The sequence below is a fragment of the Didymella exigua genome, assembly GCF_010094145.1.
Source record: "Didymella exigua CBS 183.55 unplaced genomic scaffold M421scaffold_38, whole genome shotgun sequence".
NCBI classification, from domain to species: domain Eukaryota; kingdom Fungi; phylum Ascomycota; class Dothideomycetes; order Pleosporales; family Didymellaceae; genus Didymella; species Didymella exigua.
In genome coordinates, this window is record NW_022984812.1 from 116,395 (window position 1) to 128,383 (window position 11,989).

An 11,989-nucleotide genomic window follows, 5' to 3' on the forward strand; every position below is an offset into this window, starting at 1 on the left:
CGTCAACGCTAAAATGTGGGGCGACGCGAGCGCGCCTGGTGAACGCGGCGGTATGACGGCTGGACAAGCTGTGCTGCACCCAAACAACCTCAAATCGACATCGCCTGGGCGCTCGTGTGCTCGCCGCCCATGACACAAATCACGCTCCCACCGCCATGGCAAGCATTTCTCTCATCATGGCGCTGTTGCCACGCTTCGGCTGCTTATAGCTGCGCATGCTTCAGCTGCTGACATGCTCAGAACTCAAAGTCGCTCAGGCGCCTCGCAGGCGACCACAGCTCCCTGCACACAGCCGGCCTCCCTCCAAACTACCTCTTCCCTCCTGACACAGACGCCTCTGCCGACCTCACGTCCCTTGATGTCCTGCTCTCCGGCCCTGCCGGCACACCCTACGCGAACGGTGTTTGGCGACTGCACCTCGACATCCCCGCTACGTATCCCACGTCCGCTCCCACGGCTTTCTTCCGCACGCGATGCTGGCACCCGAATGTGGACGAGAGCTCGGGCGCCGTCTGCGTCGAGACACTGAAGCGGGACTGGAGTAGCACGCTCAAGCTGCGGGACGTGCTTGTCACGATATCCTGTCTGCTCATACAGCCGAATCCGGCGAGTGCGCTGAACGAAGAGGCGGGCAGGCTTGCGAGTGAGGACTGGGCCGGCTTCTGCAGGCGAGCGAAGCTCATGACCGAGATCCATGCGTCCGTGCCGGCCGCCCTCGCGGAGCACGTCAGGGAAGCACGGATGCGCGGCGAGGAGAAAGCGGCAGAGCCTGCGGCGAGGGAGCCGAGGCCTGAGGTCCGCGGCAAGGGGAAAGAGCGCGTCGGAGCCGCACCTCCAGCGTCCTCGAAGCCGCAACGTCTGCCGCTCGTCGAGGATGCAGAGAACACACGGCGACGCGGGCGCACCACGGAGCCAGAGAGCGATGAAAGCGACTGGATTGCCGACCCTAGGAGGTCGCCCAGAAAGCTCCCTGGCCCAAAGCGCGAGCACAATGTCTTTGGCGTCCGTGGATTGGAGCCCACTGTTTCCCTGGAAGACGCGTCAAAGCGAGCGCTGCCTGTAGACTCGCACACGGGGGGACTGGCAGTTGCCCCGGAGCTCGAGGACACAGACCCCTTTACGACTGTAACCTCAAAGCGTACATCACACCACGCATCCTTGGTCATACCCACCTCGCCAAACCTCACGACACCACTACAACCTACGACCGACACGCCAGAGCTTCTGAAGTACTCGCATCAGAACCCTTTCTCTGCCATCCAGCCAAACAACCAGCAGCATCCGCTGCACAGAGAGTTCTCATACTCGTGGCGAGACGCTGCGATCCTTCACGAGACGGGTCTCATCACGGACGGCGAGACTCGAGACTGCGCGAGGAAGAGGCTCGCAGGAGACGCATTCGACAAGAAGCGGCAGTGGGAAATGAAGCGATTCAAGAGCGCCGGATGCGATCTCAAGCGCTATAATCGCGGCGACTTTGGGCCAAGGACGGGACTCGGGCGGCTCTGAGTCTATCACATGGGCGTTTGCATGCGGCATGGCAAGGGCGGCCGTGGTCTGGATCCAGCCGGTTGGGATTTGTATGGTGTGATGGCGCCCCTAAGCTGAGCAGAACACCTGGCCTGGAAGAGGCCGTGTGCACGTCGTGCTCCTGAAGTTTAAACCGTGATTTTTCTATCCTTGATCAAACTTTCCGCCCAATACGTGCTAGTGAGACGGGTAGGGCCAGCAGAAGCTAGAACGGCGGCGTGATCCGCGCTGTGGCGCTAGGAGATTGGGCGTGTTGAGTGCCTTCCTTGGTCGTGCGGTCGAGGATGGGATGCTGACTGCGTGTGCTGACTGCTTGGGGTGTGCTGTGGAGTGCTGCACTGTGGTGTGGCGCTGCACGCTTACGGGAGACAGCAACAACAACAGCAACCTCTAGACAAGAACAACAGCAACCCCTAGACAACAACAGCAGCAACAACAGCAGCAACAACAGCAGCAACAACAACAGCAACAACAACAGCAACAACAACAGCAACAACAACAGCAACAACAACAGCAACCCCTAGACAGCGACAGCAACAACGCACTTCCTCGCCCAGCGCTTGTCTGCGCCAAGATGGACGAGTGGTAATTGAGGCGTGCTTCGTCGGTGGTCAGAGCCGCAAGGTACCCGCTCACCTGTCGTCAAATACCTACTTCGTCAAATACTCGCTCGGGCGGGGCGGTCGGTGGTCTATTTTGACACCACCCTACTCGTGTCGTGCCTGATGCGGTTAGCTCAGGAGATCACCTCGTGGGAGCGGCTGGATGCGCGGTGGCTGAGCATGCTTTTGGTGTGGAGACGCGAAACCGCGACGTGCTTTTGTGCTGCTGCGCTATCGAATTGTAGCTTCCAAGCGTGCTAGCCGGCTGACTGCAGCATAGGCCCGTATATGAGCTTCCTGGGCCCTTGGAGCGAGGCTTGGTGTTTGGCCAGGTATTGTTCAAGGCGTGTTCAATTCTTCTCCATGGCCTTTTGCAGGTGACAATCTTTGGTTCACTTTTGCTTGCAGACTTCTGATACTCTCGCTTATCATCTTTATTGTCTAATTTTCTTGCGTCTGCGAGTTCTGCAGCGATGCTTTCCTTTCCTGCTCGGCTCGGCGCCTCGCTGCTGCCCCTCGCTGCTTTGGCGCTCGCAACAAGCCCGTACACGTCCTCGAGGAGCGAGAAGCCAAAGGACAACAACGCCGATTGCAACTGCTACGTCGTCCAGTCCGGTGCCGACTCGGCGACGCCAGAGTACTTCCAGTACTACCGCTTCTACGACTTCCGCAACCTGCCGGGCGGCTTGTCCTCCCCCCCGGGCCAGGTCAACGGCAGCGATGGCTTGGAGCCGACGTGGCAGCCCGACCTGTTCAACAGCGACGACTGGCAGTACGACTGGGGCACGCAGAACTGGAGCAAGCCGGCCACCGACGACTTCCCCATACCCATGTCCAACTCGTACGCGAACATCTACCTCGCGCAGGAGAACGACACCAGCTACCTCGCGCTCCGCACGTCGCGCGAAGACGGCTACCAGTCGGCGGGCGAGATGGAGAACGAGCAGAAGAACCTGATGCACGTGTCGATGCGGATGCACGGGCGGGTGGTGGGCGACAAAGGCGCGGTCGCGGGCTTCTTCACCTTTGTCAACGACGACAACGAGTCGGACATTGAGATCCTGACGCGCGACCCGCTCGACACGATCCGCTACACGAACCAGCCGTCGGTGGGCAAGGACGGCAACGAGATCGCGCAGGCGTCCGTCGCCAGCACAAACCTACCCAGCTGGGAGGAGTGGCACACGCACCGCATCGACTGGCTGCCCAAGAACAGCTTCTGGTTCCTCAACGACAGGCAGGTCGCGGCCAACACGTACTCGGTGCCGCGCGTGCAGAGTTACATGGTGCTGAACATGTGGAGCGATGGCGGCGAGTGGAGTGGGAATATGACAGAAGGCGGCTCGGCCGAGTTCCACGTCCAGTGGATTGAGATGACGTTCAACACGAGCGGCGCGTATCACGGCAAGAATCAGAAGAGGGCGAGCAAGGGCTGCGAGGTCGTGTGCAAGATCGATGATGTTGCGCAAAAGGGCACGCCCGAGGTTGTCAGTGTTAACAAGAGCGCTGCTGCTGCGGTCGGTGTGTCGTGGGGACTGTTGGTGGTGGTTGGTGTTGTTGGCGTGTTTGTTGGTTTGTAGTTGGCGTGTTTGTTGCTTTGCAGTTTGCATGCTTGTTGCTTTGCAGTTTGCATGCTTGTTGCTTTGTAGTTTGCATGCTTGTTACTTTGCAGTTTGCATGCTTGTTGGTTTGCAGTTTGCATGCTTGTTGGTTTGCAGTTTGCATGCTTGTTGCTTTGTAGTTTGCATGTTTGATACCATCTGCATAGCGAGTCACTCACGTAGCACGAAGACATTTGTTTAGACATGTTGCCTTTTTGTTTGGGTGAAGGGAGTTGGGTGGGAGACGTGCCACCATGTCACCTCTCCAGCTATCGTTCCCCACCTCACCTCTCTAGCTATCGTCCCCCACGTCCCCCACCTTGATCAACGCACCTGCCTCCACGCTCAGGTTCTCAACTGCACCATGGCCACGACCATTGCGGCAGAGACGCTCAAGCAGTATCTGGCCGACAGCCCGCCCACCGTGGTCCCGCTCGTGATCAAGCCGCACTTTGAGGCGCTGACCGACAAGGAGAAGCTCTATGCGCACCACCTCTCTCTGTAGGGCTCTCCAAGATCTCCGAGACTGGTCTCTGCTTGTGCTGATATGGCAGCGCCTGCTTCGCCGGGACGCGCATCGTGCTCCGCCAGCTCTCGCCCGAGTCGGAGCCCATCTACGACTTCATCGTCGCCCTGCACAAGCACACCAAGGGCGACTACGATGGGCTCGCCACCGACGCTGGGCTGTCACGTGACGAGCTCGACGCCTATCTCGACTATGCCGCGCAGTTCCTCGGCAACCTTGGCAACTTCAAGTCCTTTGGCGACTCCAAGTTCGTCCCGCGCCTCGAGCCCCGCCAGCTGAAGGCGCTGGCGACCACGTCCACAGAGGCGCTGGGCTATTACGAGCAGTTCAAAGACGCCATCTTCGCCGGCGACGATCGGGCGAAGCTGCACCTGGGGTACCCCAGCGCGGGGCATGTGTCGACGTACTACCCCGACTCGCCGACCATCACCGAGGAGGACATCACGGGCGTGAGCGGGTTCCTTGAGAACAAGGGGCTTCTGCCCGAGAACACGCGCATCCGGAAGACGGGCGACGGGTTCGAGGTCCTGATTGCCTCGGCGCTGGAGGAGCCGTCGCCGGCGCAGAGAGACGTGGAGGAGAGCGAGTGGACGCTGGACGATGGGAGGAGCGTCAGGCTGGTGTTTGGCGACCACTCGCGCGAGATGGAACTGATCGCGCACCACATCGAGCAGGCCAAAAAGTACGCGGCCAACGATAACGAGGTCAAGATGATGGACGAGTACGCCAAGAGCTTCCGGACGGGCTCGCTGGAGGCGTTCAAGGAGAGCCAGCGCGCGTGGATCATGGACAAGGGCCCGACGGTCGAGTCGGATATTGGCTTCATCGAGACGTACCGCGACCCGCACGGCATCCGCGGCGAGTGGGAGGGCTTCGTGGCCATGGTCAACAAGGAGCGCACCAAGGCCTTCTCCAAGCTGGTCGAGTGCGCGCCGCAGTACATCCCCAAGCTGCCCTGGGGCAAGGAGTTTGAAAAGGACAAGTTCCTGAGCCCCGACTTCACGTCGCTCGAGGTGCTGACCTTTGCCGGCAGCGGCATCCCCGCGGGCATCAACATCCCCAACTACGACGACATCCGGCAGAACTTTGGCTTCAAGAACGTGTCCCTCGGCAACGTGCTCAGCGCCAAAGCCGCCAACGAGAAAATCCCCTTTATCAAAGACGCCCAGCAGGCCATGTACAAAGCGAACGCCGACCAGGCTTTCGAGGTGCAGGTCGGCCTGCACGAACTCCTGGGCCACGGCTGTGGCAAGCTGCTGCAAGAAACCGCCCCCGGCGAATTCAACTTCGACCCGGCCAACCCGCCCATCTCGCCTATCACGGGCGCGCCGATCCGCACCTGGTACAAGCCGGGCCAGACGTGGGGCAGCGTGTTCGGCGCCATAGCAGCATCCTACGAGGAGTGCCGCGCGGAATGCGTCGCCATGGCGCTGAGCTGCGAATTTCCAATCCTAGCGCTCTTCGGCGTGGGTGACGGCACCGTGGACCTCGACGGGCCCGCGGGCGACATGCTGCACACGGCGTATCTGAGCATGGCGCGCGCGGGCCTGGTGGCGCTCGAGTTCTGGGACCCGGCGACGCGCAAGTGGGGCCAGGCGCACATGCAGGCGCGCTTCAGCATCCTACGTACCTTTCTCGCTGCGGGCGTCGAGTTTGCGGAGCTCGAGTGGACGCGCGACGACCTGGGCGATCTGACGATCCGCATCGAGCGCGGGCGCATTCTGGATCTGGGTCGCGCCGCAGTCGAGGACTATCTGCAGCGGCTGCATGTGTACAAGAGCACTGCGGACGTTGTGGCGGCGAGGAAGATGTATGATGATATCACAGACGTTGAGCCGTTTTATGAGAATAGGGTTAGGCCTGCGGTGCTGGCGAGGAAGACGCCGAGGAAGGTGTTTGTGCAGGCCAACACTGTCGAGAGCGGGGGGAAGGTGGAGTTGCGCGAGTATGCTGCAGATGCGAGGGGCATGGTTGCGAGCTATGCTGAGAGGGAGTACGTCTGAAGCGTTCAATGGAAATCATTCTGCGCATGTGTCACGTCGTGTCTGTGTCAAGTCGTGTCTGTCAAGTCGTGTCTGTCAAGTCGTGTCTGTGTCAAGTCGTGTCTGTGTTCGTATCGTACGTGTCTGTCTACATGCTCCGCTATCAGCATCACCACTCTCATCAATCATGCCATGCCATTCCGTCCATCCATCCGTCCATCCATCCGTCCATCCATCCATCCATCCGTCCATCCATCCATCCATCCGTCCATCCATCCATCCATCCATCCATCCATCCATCATCATTGGGTATTCGTCGCACAATAATCACCTAACGCACCAAAGTATCCAACCCTGCAACCCACGTCTACTAGAAGTACTGCTAGAAGTACTGCTAGAAGTACTGCTAGAAATACTACTAGAAATACTACTAAAAGTACTGCTAAAAGTACTACAAGAAGTACTCACCCCGTCCGCCACGACCAGCAGGCACAGCACGGCGATGATCCGGCACAGCGCTGAAGATCTGAAAGTCCTGCTTGAGGTCCTCGCCGAGGTTCATGATAGACGCAACATTGCCGCAGCGGTAGCAGTAATTCGGCGCGGACCAGACGGTAACAACATCCTTGTCCTTGAAGTGGTACTTGTAGCCCTCGTTGACGAGCTGGTGGGCGCGGGCAATCAGCTGCAGGCCGTTGACGTGGTTGAACTCGCTGGCGACCTTGTCGCCGAACAGCCACCCTGCACCGCGCGGCGACACAGCCCACGTATCCACGTCCTCTGGGTCGCTCCAGACCAGGTCGCAAAAGGCGCCCTCGTGGGGAATCTCCTGGGCGCGCGCGACGACGCGGATCTGGTCCAGGGTGCGTATCTCCGGCGACAGGCCGCCGTGGACGCACAGCACCTTGCCGTCGACAATGGCGGCGAGCGCCAGGAAGTCGAACACCTGGCAGCACGCCTTCCACACCGACGCGTTGCCGTACTTGGTCTGGCACTCCTCGTAGAAGCCGTAGACCTGCGTAATCTGCCGCGACTCGTGATTGCCGCGCACCAGCGTCACACGGTCCGGGAACTTGGCCTTGAGGCACATGAGCAGCGTGAACGTCTCCAGGCTAAAGTAGCCGCGGTCGACAAAGTCGCCGAGGAAGACAAAGTTCTGCTGCCCGTTGCCGACCACCGTGTTGCGCGTCGAGCCGGCGTCCGAGAAGGAGCCTGTGCTGCGCCGGTCGTGCACGCTGCGGCTGCGGCCCCGCGTCTCCTCGTCGTCGTCGTCGCCCTCCAGGTCGTCGCCGTCGCCGTCCGGCGGGCTCGCCGGGCCGATGTAGTTGGGGTCGCGCTGGAACCGCCGCTTCATCTTGCGCTTGACCTTGGGGTCCGTGATGCTCGTCGGCGGCTCGAGATCGGCGGGGTTGATCTGGCTGGGCAGCGTGACGGGCGGCGCCTGAGGCGCCTGCGGGCTGTCATTGGGCATGCCGCCGGCGACGCGGAACAGCTCGAGCAGGTCGTAAAACTGGCCGTGGATGTCGCCGCACACGGTGACGGGCGTGCGCACGGGCTGGATGTTGGACTCTGAATGCACATCAGACGGACGCTCTTGGCTGCAGAGGGGGACTACACACCCTCCATCAGACACTCCTTCACAATCTCACACAGCCGCTTCATGTCGGCCTCGGGCAGGTACTTGCACTGCTTCGCCTGCTCCAGCCACTCGTCGGGGCCGGCCCCTTTGGCGAGGCGCGCGGGCCCCGGCTGGGGTACGTCACTGTCTTTGGGCATGGCGGCGGGGGTTGAGGTGTCGTCGGCGGCAGCGCAGAGGGCGCCGTGACGGCGGTGAGGGTGGGAAGCCGGTCGGTCGTGTGACGGTGGGGAGGGGGTGGAGGCTCGGGGCGTGACGTAGCGGCGCCCAGCGATTGCACGGGCGGGCGGTGGTGACGGTGAAGGTCGACAGACGCTGTAGAAGCTCCCGGCGCTCAAGCCTCAAGGTACGACGTCGAACAGCAGCGGACGGGCATGTGCGACGCTCGCGGCCCTGAGCATGCACGTACATGTGCCCTGTGGCGCAACAGCCCCTCGGCGCTAGTATTTGCCGACGATGCGCCGGACATGGGCAAGTCGCGACTGCCTCTCTTTCCTGAGCGCGTCTGCACGCCTGCGTCATTGTTTGTTTGTCTTTGTGTCTGGCCCCAAAGCAGCAGTCGCGTTGCTGTGTGCTTGCCTCTGAGTGCTGCACTGTCCGCTGGTTCCAATGTTAGCACATCGAAATCGCTGTTCCCCTCCATCCTCCCTCACCCCAACGCCGCGGGACCCGCCCTCGATAAGCTTGTCCCGCCCTGCTTTCACTCGCAAGAGGTGCTAGTTTGCTGGAGCGCACAGTGTGTGTTCTTTCCAGCCTCCTGTTCACGACTGACTAAGCTACAGCCACAAAGCCGGTTCTGACCCCAAATATCGACCGTCGACCTCACTCTCACGGCCCTAGCACGACCCCCCCACATGGCCCCTCAGGCGGGCGTCAACGGCGTCCTGCCTGTTGCAGTCCTGCACCGAAATGCTCCTGCCCAGCCACCGCGTGGCCCCAAGGCTGCTCAACCCCGTCTGAAGCTCGTCTTGCGCCGTCTGCCCCCAGGCCTGACCAAGGCCGAATTCGAGACCGTGGTCGGTGACGAATGGAAAGTCGGCGCCGGTAAGGTTGACTGGCTCACGTACAGGAAGGGCAAGATTTCGAAAGAGTATGTGACTGCCGTATTCGCGCAAGAGCTGTCTGACGTGTGTGCAGTGCGGCCAAACCGTCCAAGCCCTCTCGCGCGTACTTGCACGTTATCAAACAAGACTTTGTCATCCAGCTCGGAGACCACGTTCGTGCCCTCACCTTTCACGATGCCGCAAAGTCATGGCAGGATCCAGCCCTTGTCGGTGCCCCTACGCTCGAGTTTGCGCCTTACCCCAAAATGCCCGGTGGTCGCCGCAGGAATGATAACCGCCAGGGCACCATCGACCAGGACCAGGACTTCAAGGACTTCCTCGAGAGTCTGACCAATCCCATCAGCAAGCCTGCTGCTCCCGAGGCCGAATCGAAGGACACAAAGGTCAGGACAACGCCTCTCATTGAGGCGCTGCGCGAGAAGAAGGCGAACAAGGACAAGCCCAGCAAGGGACGATCTGGACGTGGAGACAAGGACCTGAGCGCAGAGAAGAAGATTCTGGCCAAGCCCGGCAAGGAGAATGTGCAGACAGCAGGGGACAAGAACCGCAGATCAGGCAAAGCCGACAAGGCCCAAGCCACCAAGGAGGCTGTCAAGATCCTCAACAAAGAGGCCTCGACCTCGAAGGTGCTCGCGGACAAGACTGCAGCCGGCCCACCACCAGAGCGCAAGCGCGGTAATGTCGCTCTTGCAAAGTCGATGCTCCAACGCGATCTCGGTCTGGGCCCTGGACCAACTCCTAACCGTCGACGTGGGACGAAGCGTGAGGTTGCTTCTGGCGATGCAGCAACCCCAGCCAAGGAAACGCCTGCCGCCGAATCGAAGCCCAAGGGTGCACCCGTGGCTCAGAACGCCGCAGCATCAGCTGACAAGGCAGCGCAGGCAGCGCAGGCAGCGCAGGCAGCGCAGGCAGCGCAGGCATCGCAGGCATCGCAGAAGAAGGAGCGCCCTACGCGCGCTGAACGAAGAGCGTTCAAGGCCTCGTTGGTCGACACAACGAACAGCAAAGCTCCATCAGGCGGCGCAAAGTCTCCAGCTGCGGCCAAAGCTCCAGCAGCACCGACGCCCCAGATCCTGAAGAAGCCCCAGGCCGCGCAGACACCAGCAGCACCCAAAGGGCCCGCGGCATCACGAACTCCAACCGAGTCTGCCGCAATGCGAACGACGCCAGGACCATCAAAGGCACAAGCCTCGACACCCTCGGCTACGCCCACAGCCCCTGCGGCCAGGCCCACGCCTACTAAGCCTGTTCCTGATGCCACGAGCAAGCAAGCTTTCCTCAAGCACGCCAATCCATCGCAGGGCATCACCGAGCCATTGATTGAGGAGGCGCTCAAGGCATTCGGCGCACTCGACAAGGTCGAGATCGACAAGCGCAAGGGATTCGCGTACGTGGACTTTGCAGAACCGGCAGGCCTGCAGAAAGCCATGGCTGCTAGCCCTATCAAGATTGCACAGGGCGCTGTTCAGGTCCTCGAGCGTAAGGCACCAGCGGTCAGACCTCCCCGCTATAATGCACCTCCCCAAGGACCACCCCATGGATCGCCCCTTGGACCAGCCCGCGGCGGTCGCGGAGGGTTCGGGCCCCGGGGTCGAGGACGTGGAGGTGCACGCGGAGGAGCCAATACTGCTGCGTCTGCGTCTGGACCCACCACACCTGCTCTGGCTGCCGCTCATTCAGCGCCCGCTCCCACTCCTGCTGTCGGCCCCGCTACATGAGGTGAAGCCTACTTTCCACTATCAGGGCCGCCTTTGACTATCACACAACGCCATGATCTCACATGATGGAAAGTGCCAGCACGAAGCCAGCGGCGGACATTATCCCAAGGCTGATCGAGGCCAAACACGTGGGCGCAATCGCCCGGATTTGCTGCGGCACCAACCCCCATGCATCTTAACGACGTGTCCGCCGCGACATTTTACACCAAAGCGAATGCATTTCCGAGTACCGTCTTGTTAGCCATGGGTCAAGACGACATGATACACCAACATGTTCAGAGGACAGGTCCACAGCTTGAGTGGCGTGAGGTCGCCTGGGAGCATCACGTTGGTAGAGGTAGCTGATATCATATGGCAGAACAGCTTTGCGAGAGCAAGAATGTAGACATGAATTGCTATACTATCCGCACGCCCTGACTCGACGCCCGTACTCGTCCAGTCTACTGCTTGCCCCAGGTTACTTCGGTCGACGGCTTGCCCAGCTCAATCGTCGAGCCGGGCGTGGTGATGATCAGATCCCGCTTGCCCCATGTTGTCTCGGATGAGGGCTTGCCCAGCTCGATAGTCGAGCCGGGCGTGGTGATGATCAGATCCCGCTTGCCCCATGTTGTCTCGGATGAGGGCTCGCCCAGCTCGATAGTCGAGCCGGGCGTGGTGTCGCTGAGCTGTGGCTGGGCCTTGTCAGTTCTTATCCCGTTTCGTGATGAGGGTAGAGGAGGTGAGAGTGAAGAGGTGAGAGTGAAGAGGTGAGAGTGAAGAGGTGAGAGTGAAGAGGTGAGACTGGAAGAGGTGAGAGTAGAAGAGGTGGATGAGGTGAGGGCTACCGTGGGGAGGGCAGCGGTGAAAGTCAGTGTTGCCGCTGCTGCAAGCGTGAGGGCGAGGATGTTGTGCATTGTGCGAGTTGGTGTGGGTTGCTTGGTTGGTGTGGTGCGAGGGAGAGTGTGGGTGGGGATGGTAGGTCTGCTGGAGCACCGGTCAAGGTGGTGAGATGGATCATATATGGTACGTCTCGTGCACGACTGCGTTCTAGACGGAGGGGTATAGCTGCGAGATGAGGGGTTTTGGTGTAGGAAGGCGTGTGCCTGCCGTTGGAGCTGGACGAGTATCGATGCTAGCTGGACGAGTATCGATGCTAGCTGGACGAGTATCGATGCTAGCTGGACGAGTATCGATGCTAGCGCTGTCTACGCGTTGCAATGACTGCTCTAGACAGTGTCGCGCCGGTGCACCGTCTGCATGGGGAAGGTATGGATGCGATGCGATGAACATGCAGAAGCGAAGTCTATTTATTTACACTTTGCACAGTGCGGCTAAATCACAGAACCCGCGC

General features: G+C 60.5%; 6 protein-coding genes across 6 annotated transcripts; 4 read left to right on the forward strand and 2 right to left on the reverse strand.

Moving 5' to 3' along the window:
* Positions 1 to 234: 234 nt before the first annotated feature.
* On the forward strand, positions 235 to 1,509 carry M421DRAFT_72368 (UBC-like protein; the record flags this gene model as incomplete). The annotated part of the gene is made up of 1 exon (XM_033596871.1): positions 235 to 1,509. A coding segment is annotated over one exon (1,275 nt), but the record flags the coding sequence as incomplete, so codon positions are not given.
* A 1,096-nt stretch (positions 1,510 to 2,605) lies between these two features.
* On the forward strand, positions 2,606 to 3,712 carry M421DRAFT_103773 (glycoside hydrolase family 16 protein; the record flags this gene model as incomplete). Its single annotated transcript, XM_033586938.1, has 1 exon — positions 2,606 to 3,712. The coding sequence occupies one exon, from the start codon at positions 2,606 to 2,608 to the stop codon at positions 3,710 to 3,712; it is 1,107 nt and encodes a 368-aa protein (XP_033444702.1).
* Positions 3,713 to 4,097: 385 nt separating this feature from the next.
* M421DRAFT_8755 (dipeptidyl-peptidase III) lies at positions 4,098 to 6,262 on the forward strand (the record flags this gene model as incomplete). Its single annotated transcript, XM_033597605.1, has 2 exons — positions 4,098 to 4,234; positions 4,288 to 6,262. The coding sequence occupies 2 exons, from the start codon at positions 4,098 to 4,100 to the stop codon at positions 6,260 to 6,262; spliced, it is 2,112 nt and encodes a 703-aa protein (XP_033444703.1).
* Positions 6,263 to 6,692: 430 nt separating this feature from the next.
* Positions 6,693 to 8,017, reverse strand: M421DRAFT_103774 (Metallo-dependent phosphatase; the record flags this gene model as incomplete). The annotated part of the gene is made up of 2 exons (XM_033586939.1): positions 6,693 to 7,810; positions 7,861 to 8,017. The coding sequence occupies 2 exons, from the start codon at positions 8,015 to 8,017 to the stop codon at positions 6,693 to 6,695; spliced, it is 1,275 nt and encodes a 424-aa protein (XP_033444704.1).
* A 714-nt stretch (positions 8,018 to 8,731) lies between these two features.
* Positions 8,732 to 10,659, forward strand: M421DRAFT_8757 (uncharacterized protein; the record flags this gene model as incomplete). The annotated part of the gene is made up of 2 exons (XM_033597606.1): positions 8,732 to 8,967; positions 9,015 to 10,659. 2 exons carry the CDS (start codon positions 8,732 to 8,734, stop codon positions 10,657 to 10,659), a joined length of 1,881 nt encoding a protein of 626 aa, XP_033444705.1.
* Positions 10,660 to 11,052: 393 nt separating this feature from the next.
* On the reverse strand, positions 11,053 to 11,865 carry M421DRAFT_279086 (uncharacterized protein). The gene has a single exon (XM_033588893.1). It carries the CDS (start codon positions 11,550 to 11,552, stop codon positions 11,100 to 11,102), a length of 453 nt encoding a protein of 150 aa, XP_033444706.1. The 5' UTR covers positions 11,553 to 11,865; the 3' UTR covers positions 11,053 to 11,099.
* Between the last annotated feature and the right edge of the window lie 124 nt (positions 11,866 to 11,989).

What these genes read in the sequence shown, in the direction of transcription:
- M421DRAFT_279086 (XM_033588893.1), bottom strand. Translation starts at nt 11,552, where the DNA reads ATGCACAACATCCTCGCCCTCACGCTTGCAGCAGCGGCAACACTGACT.